Raw genomic sequence first — 19,966 nt, forward strand, 5'->3', positions numbered from 1 at the left:
AACTCATCCCCCATTAGTGCCTAAACCTAACCCTCCCCCCTTCGTGCCTAACCCTAACCCTCCCACCCCTAGGAGTGCCTAACCCTAACACCCCCTGCGGCTAACAGCTAAGATGCCCCTGGCTTATCTCATTCGGGCTGGCATCTTGTCTGTATTACAGCGTCAGGATTAAGATAGGCGTCGGTATTTCGACGTCTATCTTAAGTCCCGTATCGGGCTTCCACCATCGGGATTCAGACCGGCGGCATGTTGTCTGCCGGTCTGCTAACTACATCCTGTGTCACACAGGTCGCAGTACCCTGGGGGTGGCACTGTCGCTGTCCCACGGCACTTGCATGTGGCTAGCAGGGTACCTGGAATGGCACCCTACAGCCAGTAGAGTTACTGTAGAGCCTCCTGAGCGTCCTTGGCACACTCCAGGAAGTGCTCTACTTCCCAGAGGCGCTCCCTAGTCATGACATCATGTCACGGGTTTAGGGGGCACCCTGTTACTGCGCTGTATAGAAATGCTGTATTCCCAACACATTTTCGTGTACACGAAAGCATTTAAAAAAATATATATATTCTTAAAAAGTTACACTTTTTGAGGTGTCTTCTAGTCTGAAAAATATGAAATTAATTTCACTCTACAAATATATTTGAATGCAACCTATCAAGTTGTTTTTAAACTTACTGATTTATTTCTTGTTTTAAACCAGCGACTTTTACGAGCATGACGCTTTAATGATGGAGGAAGAGGGGGCTGTGATTGTTGGCCTTCTTGTGGGACTTAACATGATTGATGCAAATTTGTGCCTTAAAGGTGAAGATTTGGATTCTCAGGTAAAAATAAAATAAAGTTCCATTACACTAAGACAAATTTCACTGTTACATCAAATTGTACTGAAGGACATTCCTGAGTTTTACTATTGGGCATAGCTTCTATTGAGTTCTGCATGTAGGGGTTGATAATCAGTTGGACTGAAAGTGACTGAAAATGTACAAGTGATATGGACATATATATATAGTAAAGCTATTTGCCCACTATTGGTGTAACTCAGTGGTTCTCATACTCTGTCCTCAGGACCCCACACAGGTCACATTTTCCAGGTCACCCAGCAGGAGCACAGCAGGAGCACTCACTGACAAGCTTTTAAAAGATCCACAGGTGAAGCTAATTATTTCACTTGCGATTCTGTGAGGAGACCTGGAAAACATGCACTGTTAGGAGTCCTGAGGACCGAGTTTGATTCATACTTTAGCACTTTGTCCCTGTGGAGGTGTATGCACCAATTAACACTATTAACCATCAACCCATTAAATATAAGCCACTACATAGACCAGGAGCAGATATTTAGCCCATTAATCTGTATTTATCATCAGAGATAAAGATCTGTCTCTATATCTGCAGCTAGCAATAGTGTATCCCTAGAGGTGAGTGTCAGTCTGAACAAATATATATTTACTAGTTTTATATACAGTATGTTGTGACAAAAGCATAGGTAAGGTCATGCATGGGATTTATTTGTCCCAGTTCTTTTGATTAGTTGTATGGGAGACACTCACGGGGATTGCTGGACATTGCAAAGGAGACATGGGAGGGGCAATCCAGTCCTTATAGAACTGTTCTGGAGCATTTTTCTCAAATGCAGGAAAGCATAGCTGCAGTGGTGCCGATATGGGAGAGAGCACTTGGAACAGGCCCAACAGGCACAGCAGCGGGTGTACAATTGCAGTGCCCAGTTGTGCATCTTTGCACCTGGGTACAGAGTGCTTCTTTTGATTCCCAGAGTATAAAGTTACATTTTGGGTAAGTAGCAAGGTTTGTTTTGTTTCATAAAAAGTATTTATTCAGTAATACATGTCCCATAAAATGAAGTATAGACCAGCTTGTAAACAAGTAGCAGCATTAAGTTACATTAGCCATTAATATATCAATGTAGCACAAACAATTGCAACATTAAAATAAAAACAAAGAAAAGTAAAATGTTCGTGTTTATGAATAGCAAGTAGCTTGAATATATTATTAATATATTAAATGTCCAAAGTCCAACACTTTATACCAGTAATTGTATATTCATGCAAATGAAAAACACTTATATTGTAAAAAGAAGCAATAGTCTTATTTGAAGTTATTTGGCTTGAAGTGATTATTTTCGATGAGACATGTATTTCTTAATAAATACTTTTTTATGAATTAAGCAAAACACACCAGCGCAGAATTGTACCTATATGTTTTAGTAAACGTGTGAGGTGGACAATTAATTATTCTGCAGCAGGTGTGGTGTATTCTATCTTGGGCGTGGAATGAGCGCTGAGAATATATATTGGATTGTTTTCTGACATACTGGGTAAAACAAAAGTAATTAAACATGGCATAATCACTGACCCAGGGGTTGAGGTACACCTAAAGCCCTATAGAATCCCAGAAGCCCAACTGGAATCTGTGTCTAAAGAAATGTAAAATGTTGGAGTTAGGTGTAATTGAGGAGTCACATAGAGAAAGTCCCATTGTGCTCATCCCGAAACCTGACTGGAGTTTGCGCTTCTGCGATGATTTCCATAAGTTGAATAAAGTATCTAAGTTCGTTGCCTACCCAATGCCTTGGGTGGATGAACTTATTGAATGACTGGGAACGGCAAAGTACTTCACCACTCTAGACTTAATGGCACTTGCCAATACCCTTTAGTTAACAGATAATGCCAAATAAAAGAGAGCTCTTTTTGCAACAGAAGGATTGTTCCAATACAAGATGTTGCCATTTGGGTTACATGGGGCACCCGCCACCTTTCAAAGGATGATGTATAGAATTCTATGGCCCCATAGACAGTATGCTGTTGCCTGTCTGGATGATGTAGTCATTATTATTTATTATTACCAGTTATTAATATAGTGCACACATATTCCGCTACGCTTTACAGAGAATATTTGGCCATTCACATCAGTCCCTGCCCCAGTGGAGCTTACACTCACATGCTCACACACATACACACTAGGGGTAATTTTTGTTGGGAGCCAATTAACCTACCAGTATATTTTTGGAGTGTGGGAGGAAACCGAAGAACCCGGAGGAAACCCACGCAAGCACAGGAAGAATATACAAACTCCACACAGTTAGGGCCGTAGTGGGAATCGAACCCCTGACCTCAGTGCTGTGAGGCAATAATGCTAACTATTACACCGTCTGTGCTGCAGGACTATAGTCATCTATAGTCCTGATTGGGAGTCCCACTTACCCAGAATACAAGCAATATTGGACTTCATCTATAAGGCAGGATTGACAGTCAACCCAAAAAAATGTTGTTTAGGAATGGAAGAAGTAAATTATCTTGGATACACCATTGGCAGAGGTTTGATAAACCCTAACTTAATAAAATTGAGGCACTACAAAATTGGCAATGACCCCTGAATAAGAAACAGATGAGAGCTTTCTTAGGAATCACAGGTTATTATAGTAGGTTTATACCCAATATTGCCGCCATTGCAGTCCCACTGACGGACCTTACCAAGGGCAAACAGAATGATATGGTTAAATGGAATCCTGAAGCAGAAAAGGGTTTTCAGGAGTTGAAGGTGGCATTGTGTACCCAACCAGTTCTGATGACACCTGACTGTAAAAGTGAATTTGTAGTGCAAATTGATGCATCGGATGTAGGGATAGGTGCTGTCCTGTCCCAGAACAAAGAGGGTGAAGAGCTTCCTTTTATTTATTTTATTTATTTATTTAAGTAGACGGTTCAATATTCATGAGAGAACCGATGCCACTCTTGAAAAAGAATCATTGGCCATGAAATGGGCATTAGAAACTCTCAGGTACTACACAGGCCAGGGAGCCAACTGGTCAATGCAGACGGTTTCTTTTTATTTGTTTGGGGGCTGCAGTTATTCCGCCCATAGGTCGAAACAAAAGGGGGGGTTATGTGGCAAAAGCTCTGGTAAGGTCATACATGGGAGATATATTTGTCCCAGGTTTCTGACCTATATGATTGCAAAATAGTCTTGATAGTGTTTGGGCTTTAGTAAAAGCCAGATAAGGGGTTCCTGGGGTTATGGATGGAGAGTGAGGACAGGCTCCATCCATTAGGGCCATTTCGGGTCTTCAGCCTGAGAACAGGCTAATTAGCACTTGCACCTGTAAGAAGCTTATAAAAGTGTGTCAGGGGCATTACTCAGTGTCTCACTACCTGGGGAAAGAGGCAGCAGGCCTGTTAAGAGACAATGTGATTTATGACCGTGAGTACTGTGCATATGCCTATGTTTGTGGTAGAGGCATTAGGTCCTACCACTGACGAGAGAGGGAATCTCTATGTTTAGTTAGAGACCAGACAGGTTAGGATTTTATATTTTATGTGTTTCTTTTTCTGCAGAATAAACTAGTTTTGGCTAATTTCACGAAAACCCTGGACTGGCGTGCTGTTTCCTGGCTGCTGTGTATTTGGAAGTGCCCATCTACCCCAGGAGAGGGCAACCCTAACATGATCTTATCACAATGTGTATTATATACACACAGATGTATAAACATATTCTAATTTGTTTTTATTTAGGTTGGAATCATTGACTTCTCTTTCTGTCTTAAGGATACACAGCTGAGTGATGACCGTGACAAAAAGTATGTATTCTGTTTTACAGTTTTATTTTAATGTTTAATTGTGTAATATATGAATGGTAGCATTCATTAAAATTGTATAGTAATAACTTCTATTTGAATCTATAGGTAAAGAAAAGATATTTGCCAATGCATTGTTTTCCCCAAGGCTGCAAACAACGTTTGCATAAATAATAATTCCGGCTAATGATTTTCATAGATTTTGCTGTTGGAATAGGGAAAAAAAATGTGCATCAGATGTGATGTTGGATGTGTATAATGTGTGCTGTTTATTTGCAAATGCATTTAATGAGAAATTGTGGTAATGATCTTACTATGTCAAACTTGAAATCTGTGTTCTTGTCTTTCAAATTTGAACAAGACCTGCTAAACTACTCTAAGCTGGTGCCTTACCACTGTGTAATGGAGTAACAAGACGTTGATGGTGCCGAGGGCAAATAAAAAAAAATGACTGAATACCTATATTGGTACTATCACACACTGGAAAAATAGCATGATAGAGATGAACATCACATGCACGCGCTCACACTGTTGTGGAATTTTAAGTGAGCGGCCAGAGGTCTGGGAGCTGCCTAGACCCCAGAAGCTTTAGGGACTTTAATATTATAATAACATTTTAGATGCTTTTTTAACAATCATGCCACTATTTGAGACTCAAATGTTAGACCACTTAAAAAATTAACATTGTATGCCACACTGTGCCCCCAGCTCGCATTGTATGCCACACTGTGCCCCCAGCTCGCATTGTATGCCACACTGTGCCCCCAGGTCGCAATGTATGCCATACTGTGCCCTAAGCTCGCATTGTATGCCATACTGTGCCTCCAGCTCGCATTGTATGCCATACTGTGCCTCCAGCTCGCATTGTATGCCATACTGTACCTCCAGCTCGCATTGTATGCCACACTGAGTCTGCCCCCAATTCACATTATAAATAATACATGCTAATAATAAAACATAATTCAAATGAATAGTTTCTATTCGAGTCCTAGGGGATAAAATTTTTTAGAAAGCTGTGTCTCTCTCCTCCAATGGGACCAAACCAGATGGTTCACTCAGCAGGGTAATATCGATGCTTGATCCTTGATGGCGACTTGTTCTGTGGGCAATCAGCTAGGCACTGTCACTGCACTCCTCCATTAACCAGGTTAAAAGTAGCAACGTTGTTCCCAGGTTTGCACTGAAATGCAGGTTATCTTTCCACAGGAGTCTGAGGCCAGTATGGGAGCCCGGAGGATTCTCCAGAACTGTATCAGTGGGCCCCACAGTGGCCAGGGCCCCATGGAATCTCTGGGCACAGTACAATTATCTCCCTTGTACCTGTCGCCTCGCCTGATGGGACTAGAACCTCAGGTTCCACATAAAAATAGGCCCATCATCATGCCAGCATGATGATAACCAACCACCTTCCTCACAAAATGATGCAATTTCTTCTTTAGGGTCCATAGGGATCCACAAGGATAATGTGGTTGGAGTGATCCAGGCACCAAACAGTTAAGCTTTCAGCTCCCAGGATGCCTCACAGTCCTCCTCCACATATACCCCTCCCCTGGCCACAGGCATTCTGTTGCTTGTTTGGTGCTGCAGGATTCAGATGCACCTTTGTAACGGGACTGCAAGCTTTTTATTTTAGGTTTTATTTTATTTCTATGTTTTTGAGTTAGCAGTGCTGAGCGTCTGAATTAAGATGCATTCACTGTGAATCAGTCTACCTCCACCGGGCCACAACAACAGTAACGTCTCTGGTGATTACGGTGGGTCAAGGCAGAGCATGCTAGTAGCGATGCTGGGGCCCGGACTGCAACCGCACGCACTGAGATATCAGGTAAGGCGATTCCTCGCTTAAGGGGAATCGCGCGTGGCAGTCCTTGCAGCCGGTGTTTAAGATGCACCGGAAGCTGCTGCAGTGAGATCCCAGGGCTATTGCTGTTTTAAAACTATCGGCAAAATCCACTGATGATCAGTGGTTTTGACAAACTGTCTTTTAGCAAATATACCCCCAAGACGTATTTACAATCAATCAAATAGATTACGTTCTTGTAATGACAGGTTGGGAATTCTTTGATTTCTTAGGTTTAATTATTCACAATAAAATGATTACTTTTATCGGCTCTGTACGCTACACAAAGCCAGCATCTATGAAATGTCAGTTTTAAAATTTTTCATTCTCTTCTGACCAATCAATTTCTAAAGTTGGGTGTTTTTCTGAGAATAAAGTACGGTTTAGCTGGTAAGGAATTTATTAAAGCAGGTTCTTTTAAAAATGTAGTACTGATTTTACACAAGGTTCGCACTAATGATTATTACTCTCTGACTAGTAGGGATAGAGAAACGGTGCACTTGTCCTGCACGGGGCAGATACTGGGATATGGGGATGAGCAGTGAAAAGGGTGGAGAAGCGAATCGGTTGAGATGTAGTTACCCATAGCAACCAATCAGCTTGGAGAAGATGAATGGTTGCTATAGGCAACTGATCCACTTTTCCACACTTTTCACTGTTTGATATATCTCCCCCTATATTTAAACAGAGATATAAAAGGAGTATGGGCACGTCGGAGAGCAGACCCGGATGCGACCATGAGTCATCTATGAGAGCAGATCAGTCCATCATTTATTCTTCTTTCAATAGACTATTTGTGTGAGTGAGATTTCAATTGTGTTCAGGTAAAACTAGCTTGGAATGGACCAGTGCATTACAGCATTGGATCTCATGGCATCCGCAGCTAAGCATTGAGAGTCACCACAAATATGAAACCCTTAAAAATGAAATAATTTTTTTTTAATCACGGCCATACCAACACGTTCCTCTAACCACTAAACAAGAATGTAATGCAGTGCTAATCTCACCAGGAGATTGCACATACTGTGGTGCAGCACCCATTTTGGCCAATTTACACAGCATAACCTCTTGCCAGCATTACTTTTGGTGCTGCTCTGTCCTTGTTAGTACTGTTGACTGCGAGTATAGGTAGAATGCTGCTCGGACCTATATGATCTCCTACATCCTTTAAGAATTAAGTGAATACTGACTAGCTGCTGGAGATGGGATGCGGTCAGAATCCCGATGACTGGGACTCCGGCATCCTGACACTAATCAGAATACCGGTGCCGGCATCCTGACCGCTGGGATCCCAAATGTAAGTACGGGGATTAGGGGTTAGGTTAGGCACTAGGGGAAAAGTTGGATTTAGGCTTCGGGGGGAGGGAGGATTATGTGTAGGCACTAGGGAGGGCGGTTATGTTTAGGCAGTGCAGAGGGAGGGTTAGGTTAGGCTTACTTACCTCTAAGCGTCAGGATTGTAACCTGGTCGGGATGCCAGTGTTGGGATTCTGACCACCGGGATCCCGAGTGCCGGCATCCCATACCCATCCCGCTGGAGATCACTGGTGGAGAGTGACCACTGCTATTCCTACTAATCGGGAGCAGCCAGCGCTGTAGTTATTAGTAATGTTGGCTTGCATCTCCATGATGTTTAAGGACAACTTTAGACTCAATTTGAAATGTACCCAATTCCTTTGCTCCCCAACAACTAGTTGAAGAGCCCCCTCACCCCACCCAAATACTGTCCCCAGAATGTGCATAGTCAGGGCCTCCATAGTTGAAAAAATGGCAAAGAGAGCAAGACTGATTATATGTGCTGCATTTCTGCTCACAACACCTGATCCAAGAGAAGACCTAACACATTGGGATGGAAGTGTGTCTCAAACCTTCGAATGAGATAAAGTGGAGAAGTTGCCCATAACACCCAAACTGCTTCAAACTGTCATTTTATAGACTGTGGTGGATAAATAATAGCTAGAAGCTGATTGGTTGCTATGGGTAACTTCTTCACTTTTATCTTTCTCGAAGGTTTGATACGTCTCCTCTCAGATGTCAGCTAATTGAACTAGACATGGCCGGTTGAGTGCCGATTTCACTTTGAATGTACTCCTAGGCTTGGGATGCCCTATGTACTTGAGTGGTTGGGATGATGTTCAGACAAGCTCCTATTGATAAACTGGTTTGACAGGAGATGTTTTGGATGCATTTGTTTTGGCTTTTAGAATTCTCCTTTAAGCGATTGATTACTTGTAATAATGACCTGTTTGGTGGTGTGTTTTTCTACTAATAACTTTTTCCTATATTATATATATATTGTGTGTGTGTGTGTGTTACATTTTCTTATTACAAGCACTATTTAATTATTTCTTACAATTTAGCATTTTCTGTATTTGACACAGAGGAGATGAAATTGCCAACGTTCTTGATCAGAAACACTATGTAGAAGAGCTAAACAGACACCTGAGGTAGGCATCATTAACAAATTAATGTTAGTAAGGCATTTTAAATGTAAGGTATTTGACCAAAAAGGCCCAAACCATTTAGACATAAACTAAGCTGTGTTTGATAATCTGATCTATTCTGATGGGGCTCATTTCAGGGCACCACAAGCCATGTAGTTGGGGCAGTTGCACAATATTGCTGATGATATTGCATGTATTAACAGCAATACTACTGCCTAATCTGCCCCATCTGCTATTTCTGGTGTGGATATGAAATGACTCCAGCTGTGTAGTCAGTACTGCAATGTATTGGTGAGTGAGGCTTTCATAATGTCAATTTCCAGACTTGTAACACCCCTCGCTCCCAAAATAAAAGACTATTGGGTAGATGTACTAATCCTTGGGGAGAGAGATAAAGTACCAACCAATCAGGTCCTAACTGTCATTTTGCAAACACAGCCTGTAACATGACAGGAGCTGATTGTTTGGTACTTTATAATATATCTCTCGCTACACATTATCTCTCTCTCTAAGGCTTAGTACATCTCCCCCTAAATGGAGTGTATTGGCAAGTTTATTGATAATAATATTAATAGCTTGTATAAAATTGGAGCCCTGTATGGTTCCCTGACTATGTTGCTTGGCAGGTTGGGCAGATATACAGTGCATCCGGAAAGTATTCACAGCGCTTCACTTTTTCCACATTTTGTTATGTTACAGCCTTACTCCAAAATGGAATAAATTAATTTTTGTCCTCAAAATTCTACACACAATACCCCATAATGACAATGTATAAAAAGTTTTTTTTGAGATTTTTGCAAATTTTAATTTGAAGAAAAAAAAAAAAAAACCTAAGAAATCACATGTACATCATTATTCACAGCCTTTGCTCAATACTTTGTTGATGCACCTTTTGGCAGCAATTACAGCCTCAAGTCTTTTTTAATATGATGCCACAAGCTTGGCACACCTATCTTTGGGCAGTTTCGCCCATTCCTCTTTGCAGCACCTCTCAAGCTCCATCAGGTTGGATGGATAGCGTCGGTGCACAGCCATTTTCAGATCTCTCCAGAGATGTTCAATCGGATTCAAGTCTGGGCTCTGGCTGAGCCACTCAAGGACATTCACAGAGTTGTCCTGAAGCCACTCCTTTGATATTTTGGCTGTGTGCTTAGGGTCGTTGTCCTGCTGAAAGATGAACTGCCGCCCCACTCTGAGGTCAAGATCGCTCCGGAGCAGGTTTTCATCCAGGATGTCTCTGTACATTGCATTCATCTTTCCCTCTATCCTGACTAGTCTCCCAGTTCCTGCCGCTGAAAAACATCCCCACAGCATGATGCTGCCACCACCTTGCTTCACTGTAGGGATGGTATTGGCCTAGTGATGAGCGGTGCCTGGTTTCCTCCAAACATAACGCCTGGCATTGACTCCAAAGAGTTCAATCTTTGTCTCATCAGACCAGGTGCATTTTGGCAAGCTCCAGATGGGCTGCCTTGTGCTCTTTACTAAGGAGTGGCTTCTGTCTGGCCACTCTACCATATAGACCTGATTGCTGCAGAGATGGTAGTCCTTCTGGAAGGTTCTCCTCTCTCCACAGAGGAATGCTGTAGCTCTGACAGTGACCATCGGGTTCTTGGTCACCTCCCTGACTAGGGCCCTTCTCCCACGATCGCTCAGTTTAAATGGCCGGCCAACTCTAGGAAGAGTCCTGGTGGTTCTGAACTTCTTCCAATTACGGATGATGGAGGCCACTGTGCTCATTGGGACCTTCAAAGCAGCAGATGTTTTTTTCTGTACCCTTCCCCAGATTTGTGCCTCGAGACAATCCTGTCTCAGAGTTCTACAGACAATTCCTTGGACTTCATGTTTGGTTTGTGCTCTGACATGCACTGTCAAGTGTAGGACCTTATATAGACGGTGTATGCCTTTCTAAATCATGTCCAAACAACTGAATTTACCACAGGTAGACTCCAATTAAGCTGTAGGAACATCTCAAGGATGATCAGTGGAAACAGGATGCACCTGAGCTCAATTTTGAGCTTCATGGCAAAGGCTGTGAATACTTATGTATATGTGATTTCTTAGGTTTTTTTATTAAATTTGCAAAAATCTCAAAAAAACATTTTACACGTCGTTATGGGGTATTGTGTGTAGAATTTTGAGGATAAAAATTAATTTATTCCATTTTGGAATAAGGCTGTAACATAACAAAATGTGGAAAAAGTGAAGCGCTGTGAATACTTTCCGGATGCACTGTAAAATGTACAGAGAGATAGATGTGAGAGGGGAGTGTCAAAACAGAAATCTAAATTGCAGTGTAAAAATAAAGCTGTCCAGTATTTGTGGGCTACATACAAAAACACCCAGTATTTACCCTGCAACAGTGGTGGATCTTCCACTAGTCACATGCATAGGGGCTTCACCTGTTGGGACCTTGGGGGCTTCAGCTTTGGGACCAGTGTTAATTATACAAAAAAAAAATGGAAATTAGCGCTTTTAGTAAATTTATATCAATATTAAAAAATGTAAGAAACGGATGTATCATGAAATACTGTAATAATATCACATTTTATTACATTAAAATCAATATAAAAAAACAGAGCTATTTTGTAAACATCTAAATAGAAATCACTCTCAAAATAGATAACTATTGTCCTCTGGGACAATAGTTGTAATTACAACTTTCTCCCAACCGACTAGGTTACATAAGCAGCAAATATTTACCAGGTGGTATGTTGCAGAGAAAAAGAAACACAGGGGTCTATTTACTAAGCAGTGTTAGGAGACAGAGTGAAAAGTGATAAGGTGCCAGCCAATCAGCTCCTAACTGTCATTTTTCAAACACAGCCTGTGAGATGACAGTTGGGAGCTGATTGGCTGGCACCTTATCACTTTCTTATCACTTTTCACTCTGTCTCCTAACACTGCTTAGTAAATAGACCCCACAGTCCTCTTTAGTGTGGAATCCGCGTGTATTAAGGATGTAATTGAAAGTCCGCCTGTAGCTGTATTCCAAAGTCCATATGGGGTGTGAAAAGTCTTGAATAAAAGTCTGCACGGCCAGAGGTCACATCCAAAGTGTATTTGAGGTAATAGTAGATCGCTTACGCGTTTCGTTGGACAAGGATCATCCAGCTTCATCAGAAGCATAACTTGTATGGTCCATAAAAGCTCGGTATATACCTCACAGATTAGAGGAATCTAAAACACCTGTGTGTCTTGCAAAGATTGAATTAACAGAATACACATCCGTTTCTATTTATAAAATATATATCTGCTATATATATATATATATATATATATATATATATATATATATAATGAAGGGGGCAGAACCAGAGCCTACAGATGTGTCCTCATACATCTGGCCACCTTACGCATTAAACAGCCCTTCTAATCGCGCCATGCCGTGGAGTAACTCTGTAGCGCCGGGCGTCTTTATGTGCAACTTTTTACCTTCAAATGTCTTATTTACACAGTGATGTGAGTATATAGCACAAGCAGCATGCCTATATTCTCTGTGCGTCTGTGGGTGTATCTGCATGTGAAATGCTACCTTACAGTGTTCCAGCCGCTGACACTGTAGCGTAGCATTTACACCCACAAATGCACACAGAACATAGGCATGCTGCATATCATTTTAAATCCGCATCACTGTGTAAATAAGACGCCTTTGAAGGTAAAAAGTCGCACATAAAGACGCTCGGCGCTACAGAGTTACTCCACGCGCTACCGAGGCACATGGAGCTCCCGTGTTATGTGTGGCATGACTTGTAGCGCATGGAGGATAGTAGCTGTGACAAGTAGCTCTCAAACATAGCTGGCTCTGGCTCCGCCCCGTCATGATGGTTGGGACAGCTGATCCTGAAGCCTCCGGGGCCCACCAAGTAGCCCCAACCTATCAGCATACACAATATTAGACCCCTACCCCCATCTCCCTGCTGGTACTGTTACCTAAAAAATATATTAGCAGCTGCTGTGAGGCCAGGGTGAGGATGGTGGCCAATAGTGTTGTGCCTTGGTACGTCCAGCCCCTTAACTCTGCGACTGCCCTGCATGCAAAAGCAAAATGTATTTGCACCCCTTACAATGCAGCATGGTTCGTCCAGGTGCAAAGTTACTTGTTTTTTTAATTTTGCTTTGCTCCCAACTGCGTATCAGCCCCTTAGAGTCAACTACATTGGAAATGGTAAAACACTTATGTACAGTCATGGGAACATTTTTTGAGAATGACAAGTATTGGTTTTCACAAAGTTTGCTGCTTCAGTGTTTTTAGACCTTTTAGTCAGATGTTACTATGGTATACTGAAGTAAAATTACAAGCATTTCATAAGTGTCAAAGGCTTTTATTGACAATTACATTATGTTTATGCAGAGAGTCAATATTTGCAGTGTCGACCCTTCTGTTTTAAGACCTATGGAATTCGCCCTGGCATGCTGTCAATTAACTTCTGGGCCACATACTGACCGATGGCCGCCCATTCTTACCTAATCCATGCTTGGAGTTTGTCAGAATTTGTGGGGTTTTGTTTGTCCACCCGCCTCTTGAGGATTGACCACAAGTTCTCAATGGGATTAAGGTCTGGGGAGTTTCTTTCCTGGCCATGGACTCAAAATTTAAATGTTTTGTTCCCCAGGCTACTTAGTTATCACTTCTGCCTTATGGCAAGGTGCTTCATCATGCTGGAAAAGGCAGTGGGCTCACTCACAACTTTTCATAAGAACACAGCCATGAATAAAGAATGGTACCAAAACATACTCCAAAGGCAACTTCTCCCAACCATTCAAGAACAGTTTGGTGATGAACAATGTATTTTCCAGCATGATGGAGCACCTTGCCATAAGACAAAAGTGATAACTAAGTGGCTCGGGGAACAAAACATCGAAATTTTGGGTCCATGGCCAGGAAACTCCGTATGTGGCCCAGAATTTGAATGACCGCATGCCAGGGCGAATTGCAGAGGTCTTGAAAAAGAAGGGTCAACACTGCAAATATACTGAGTCTGCATAAACTTAATGTAATTGTCAGTAAAAGCCTTCGACACTTATGAAATGCTTGTAATTTTACTTCAGTATACCATAGTAACATCTGACAAAAAGGTTTAAAAACACTGAAGCAGCAAACTTTGTGAAAACCAATACTTGTGTCATTCTCAAAACTTTTGGCCATGGCTGTAAATTATCATGCCTCTCCAGTTCAGGACAGCAAACTCTTGCATGGTATTATTAAGTGCTTGTCAATCTATTCTGTATTTTAGCTGCACAGTTGGAGACCTTCAATCAAAAATTGATTGTCTGGAGAAGACTAATTCAAAGCTAAATGAAGAGGTTTGCTAAATATTTCTCCTACACGTTATGATGTTCTAGCTTTAGTGTTGTGGGGTGATCATTCCATATCAAAATGTTACCCTGTATTTAAAGATATTAATACAAACATGTATTTAATTATTTATTAGAGGCTTATGGCCTGATTCTGATTTGGAAGTAATTCCAAATGCAGCCTGATTTAGCAGATATCTGCAAACTGTGCAGGGTCCAAAGAAAGCAATCCCTGACTATTCATACGATACACCACTCATATGTACACAGACTGAGATTGCAAGTGCATGCGGATTGATCCGTCCATTGACTGATCATTCTTTCCGTGACATGAATGTTACTGTGCAGCGGCCAGCGAGACACATAGTAATGATGCGCCTTGTGGGAGTGCCAAGGAATTGTAGTGGGCATTCAGGCAGAATACTGTGGCGTGCAGATGAAGATAGACCTCCCATATCTATGGATATGTTGTACTCAGCATGGAGTGGGTTTAAGTCCAGACACTAATGATGACTGCTGCAGAAAAAAAATTGTGGGCAGACCAGCAATCCGCGGGAAGACGGGTGGCTATTCAGCATAGATGGGCAGATACATGCATGTGCACTGCCCACTGATAATGAAAATGGTATACATACAGAATCGGTTTAGCCGCCAGATCAAATACCGACAGCAAGCAGGGCGGGGGTCGAACAGCTAAAGGTAAGTAAGTAACCTAAAGACCCCCCCTGCCCCCCCCCCCAACCCTAACCCTCCTTTAGGGGTGCCTAACCCTAACCTCCCTTCTTTAGGGGTGCCAAACCCTAACCTTCCCCCAGGGGTGCCTAAATCTACCTCCCCCCCCCCCCCCTCCCCGCACCCTAAACCTAACCTTCCCAGGGGGGGGTGCCTACCCCTAAGTCCCCCCCGGGGGTCCCTAAACCTAACCCCGCCATTCCAGGGCTAAGTGTTATACTTACCCCTCCGAGGACGATCGGGATGGCGGGAGTCAGTGTTTCGGTGTCGGCATTTCGACGCCTATCTTAAGTCCCTTGTCGAGCAGGAGGATTCGGTATTTAGACCGGCGGCATCGCGTCCACCGGTCTATTAACTACATCCCATACATACGATTGGTCCACAGGCTTCATTGAGAACATTTTGCAAAGCAGCAGGTTGCTCCACTATCCGCGCTATCCATAGTACTTATCCGATCTAGTCCGTATCCCGGCGTGCGGGATGCCGACGGGCAAAATGCTGGTGCCGGAATCCCGACCACGTCAGGATCTTGGCACCAGAATCCCGACCTCCGGCATCCTGAAGGTGAGTATCGGGGGTGAGGGGGAGGGTTAGGCTTAGGCACTAAGGAGGGAGGGTTAGGGTTAGGCCCCGCAGGGGGGAGGTTAGGTTGGGCAATAAGGAGGGAGGGTTAGGATTAGGCACCGGCTAGGGGAGGTTAGGGTTAGGCACTGGGGAGCGAGGTTTAAGGGTAGGGGTAAGGAGTTAGTCTTGCCTTACTTACTGAAGGGTGTCGGGATTTTGACCGTCGGGATGCCACTGTTGGTATTTTGACCAGCGGCATCCCGACTGCCGGGATCCCATACCCAACCCTAATTATCAGTTGGATATATTGTACTGATTCTCAACTTGGGAGACATGTTCTCCACACAGCCACAATAATAAATGTTTGATTATGCATTATGCTTGTATTGGTATTCTCTAAAGTCCTTTTATATTAAAATCAAATGTCCTAATTGACTGACTCATCAACGCCCAGTCCAAACCCCTGGACCTAGAAACATAAAAATTGGGGAGTATATACCTTCCATGACGTAGGTACCCACTAAGCAGGGTTTTTTATAAATTCGACTACTAAGGGGGTGAAAAGGGCTAAAATGTTTCCTCCTCCTCTACAATGTCCTGACTGACTGTTTCATAGTATCAGTAGCACAGTTCAATATTCAACTAGGGGAGCCACACCGACTGCCACCCCAACTGCTGCCAAACATTACTGGCAGTTGGTGTGGCTACACTATTTGAATATTGGACTGCGCTGCAGCCATACCTCTGGTCCTACCACTAGCCGTATGATCTTGACGTGGCTTATGAGGCAGACAGCACTGCAAACAAATCAAATCTGTTTTCACGGATTCCTCAATAGCTCTTAAGCCACAGGTGAGGGAGGGTAATGTGTTAGTACAGGTGGGAGGGAAGGAATGTGTACAGAGGTGAGAAAGGAAAATGTATGAAAACAGTAGTGAGCGGAGAATGTGTTACTATAGAGGTGAGGGAGGGGAATGTGTTACCACAGGGCTCAGCAGGGGTAATGTGTTACTACAGAGGTGAGGGAGAGGAATGCGTTACTCCAGAGGTGAGGGAGGGGAATAAGTTACTACAGGGGTGGTTGAGTGTAATGTGTTACTTCAGGTGTGAGTGGTGGTACTACAGGTGTGAGGGAGGGATTGTATTTCTACACAGGTGAGGGAGGGGAATGTCGAATGTGTTACAACACGGGTGAGGGAGTGGAATGTGTTAGTATACAGGTGACGGAGGGTAATGTCTTACTATAGCAGTGAGGGAGGGGATGCATTACTATAGAGGTGAAGGGTTAATGTGTTACTGGAGTGGTGAGATGAAAATGGAAACAGTAAATATCTAAGTCTACCCGGGTGAAACTGGGTACATCAGCTAGCTCTTTTATTCTTTAAAGCCTTCCCTCTGTGTTGTCTATGTACATCCCATTGTAAGGGCTGCCATGGAGCATTGAATAAGAAAACAATGGATTATATTTAACAATAATTATACCTTTTTCTTCCAAATACTTTATGGCTTCCATGGCAGATGAGATTCCTGCACGAATGTTTCAGATTATATACTTTTTAGGACCTTCTTGGGTAGCCACTCAAAGATACAGGGTAAGAGGAGGAGCTGCATTATGTGCCATGAAAAAAACATTATTTATCTGTCTGTATTTCTCTTACAATGAGCTAACAGTCTAATAGCTGCCGTGGAAGATTTTTTAAGATAATTATCAGCACAAACAATCCTTTGTTTTCCTGCCCAAGTTCATCCAGTACCTCATCCACAGATCTAGCCTGTCTCCTCTGCTGAGGTTTTGTATTTGCTCTCAAAATGTTTCACAGAATGTACTTTAGATTAAATTCTATTCAATTTCAATGTTCTTATTATAGGCATTTGATTTTTTTTTTATTTTATTACTTTTCTCTTTAATAACAGCTTGTTGCCGCAAAGGATCGTATTGTATCACTACAGGATGAACATAATCAATTACTAGCAGAGAGCATACTTCTACAGAAGAAAAGTGAGAGGAGCGTTGAGGTAAGAGACCAATGTTGGCTCATGGTCAGATCTAACAGTTTTGAAGGTAAATGTTTTCAAAGATAGAGGATAATTATTGGAGGGGGGGGGGGGGGGGGGGCAGAGGGCAAAGCACATATTAACAAAATTGCCTTAAAGTTCTTAGGTTTTATAGGCAATTTTTTTTATAAAGCAACCCTACATTCCATGTAAAAAATGGCTTTGGCGTGACAAGCAGGATTCTGTTATGTCAATTCCGTATGGTGCAATGTGCCATTCATTGCATTACGAGCAGGACATTTTTGCAGCCCCCTACATTGATGATTTCTGTTTGCTCCCGTCTGAGGGAGTGAACAGGAGCAGCATGAAAAACATGTCCTGTAACCTAGTATGAGAGCAGGGAATTGGCATGTATGAGATACCCTTATCATGTGCAAAACAGAGAGGCTGAGAGGGGGGATAGTTTGAGTCAAATAATGAGATTTAATTATGTTGTTAGCAGTAGTTAGAGATTTGTTTGTTAATAAAAAGCATGTGTAATTTGATTCATTAAAATATAGCCAACCCATAGTTCTGAGACAAGGGTGACACCTAAACAATGAGCTTGAGGCATGGGGTTTATTTTCATAATAAGAGATATCAGGCAGGATTGGGGGTCATAACAATTATACCATGCACTCTATTGAGCAGGCTTTTACTCCTAAATGTAACTTTGTGTCTCTCCGACACACCCACCCTATTTCTCTACCTCCCGCAGCTAGAGAAAACATCTTAATAATCACAACATGCTTAGTATGGCGTACTATTAGATCTAGGGATGTGCAGGCTCGGATAGGTTCGTTTTTGCACGCCGAGTTCGGATTTTTCCCTCCAAAAAACGGGACTCAGAAAGAGGCAAAACGTCATCTTGCATGGACAAACATCATCATTTCTGGACTTACCGTTATGGTTTAAAACGTAGACTGGGGGCTGGATGGCGCACTGCACGGCAATCCACATGGCCCTTTCTCTACCTCCCCTTTTTTTTTTTTTTATATTTATTATTGTGCCCGACCTCTCATTGATCTAGACTCAAGTACTACAGGACTAGCGAGATGGAAAGAGGTTTTCCAGCATGATCCTATAGAGACTATTGCTCAATCCTTCCTTAAAATGATCAAACAATTGGGGTCAGTCTCTTATGCAGAAATGCATCTCAAAATTTTAAACAGGGCACACTACACCCCTAAATTGAAATACATTATTGGTGTTGCATCTAATGGCAACTGTTATAAATGCTCAGCCCCTGATGCAGATATTGTATATTGCCTGTGGGACTGTACCGCTGTACAGATACTCTGGGGTGAACTTAATCGTTCCATTAAAGAGGTTCTCAAAATTCCCTTTGTGATTTCGGGCCTTCTGGAACTTAAATGCAAACACACACACTCAACGGGGTTGACAAAGGGAAATCGGCTACTTCTGACCAAACTGGCTGCGGCCGCAAAAACACCCATTCTCTCACTATGGATTGACTCTAACCCACCCACTCTTACATTATTACATCCTAGAATTACATTTTTGTTTACAATGGACTGGACAGAGACATCCACCAATAAGGAAGGCCTTACTGAAAAGTTTATTGGTACCTGGTTGCCTTATCTTCATTCTTTATCCCCGTCACTTAAATACTTTCTTCGGAGATGCTTCCAACTCACTTCATGGTGTACTTTGGAAGTTCTTGACTATGACCCTCCTGTTTGACCCCCATTCTAACTTTAACCAGCCCACTATTTATATATGTGATTGATTCCTGTTTGTACAATTGTTGCCTATGTGGATTTATTTACTGCAAACATATGTGCATGTCTTGCTATGTTGCTTCCCTATGTTTGTTTTATTGTGTTACTGATAACTTTTATGTACATTTGTATTGCATATGCCGTTCTCCTAACAATAAAATAGTTATAAAAAAAAAAAAGAGATATCAGGCAGTTATCTTCTTTGTCCAAAAGAAAAGTTTGGGTTTGTTTGAGAAGACCTATACAATAAAATGGAGTAAAAACATTCTCTAATGTGGGTCAACACATCTGGCGAGAGAGCTTGAGACTTCAGATATATATATATTTCAGTGTCATCAGCTGTATAATAGATGGAAAAGACCAGGTGGCCTGTGACTGAGCTCTGTGGAACCCCAAATGATGAAAGAAGCATAGAGGAAGTAGATCCAAAGAACTAGAGGTCGCAGCGTGCCTAGGATGTCAGGCCATGCTGATGTTCTACAAGGACCAGCATGCTTTGGCAGCCATGAGTGTGTGTGTGTGTGTGTGTATATGTGTATGTGTGTATATATATATGTATATGTATGTGTGTGTATATATATATATATATATATATAATCAAAATAACGCCGGCACTCCACAGGTTAAACAGAACACATATGCCTGGGTGCCTTCTGATGGTCCAAAACGGCCAAAATGTACATATGAAAATAACACAGCGGCACTCACAGGACTCGTAAAGAAGAC

General features: G+C 42.3%; 1 protein-coding gene across 2 annotated transcripts in view; it reads left to right on the forward strand.

Annotated features, from left to right (window-relative positions):
- Positions 1 to 19,966, forward strand: part of RUFY1 (RUN and FYVE domain containing 1) — a 96,840-nt gene that overhangs the window by 15,466 nt on the left and 61,408 nt on the right. For both annotated transcript variants that reach the window (XM_088447188.1, XM_088447187.1), the window contains 5 exons: positions 699 to 822; positions 4,525 to 4,589; positions 8,808 to 8,873; positions 14,108 to 14,177; positions 17,379 to 17,480. In XM_088447188.1, the coding sequence (XP_088303314.1) occupies positions 699 to 822; positions 4,525 to 4,589; positions 8,808 to 8,873; positions 14,108 to 14,177; positions 17,379 to 17,480 (427 nt within the window). The remainder of the gene's footprint in view (positions 1 to 698; positions 823 to 4,524; positions 4,590 to 8,807; positions 8,874 to 14,107; positions 14,178 to 17,378; positions 17,481 to 19,966) is intronic.

The sequence above is a fragment of the Taudactylus pleione genome, unplaced genomic scaffold (assembly GCF_031769625.1).
Source record: "Taudactylus pleione unplaced genomic scaffold, aTauple2 ptg000422l, whole genome shotgun sequence".
In the NCBI taxonomy this organism is placed as follows: domain Eukaryota; kingdom Metazoa; phylum Chordata; class Amphibia; order Anura; family Myobatrachidae; genus Taudactylus; species Taudactylus pleione.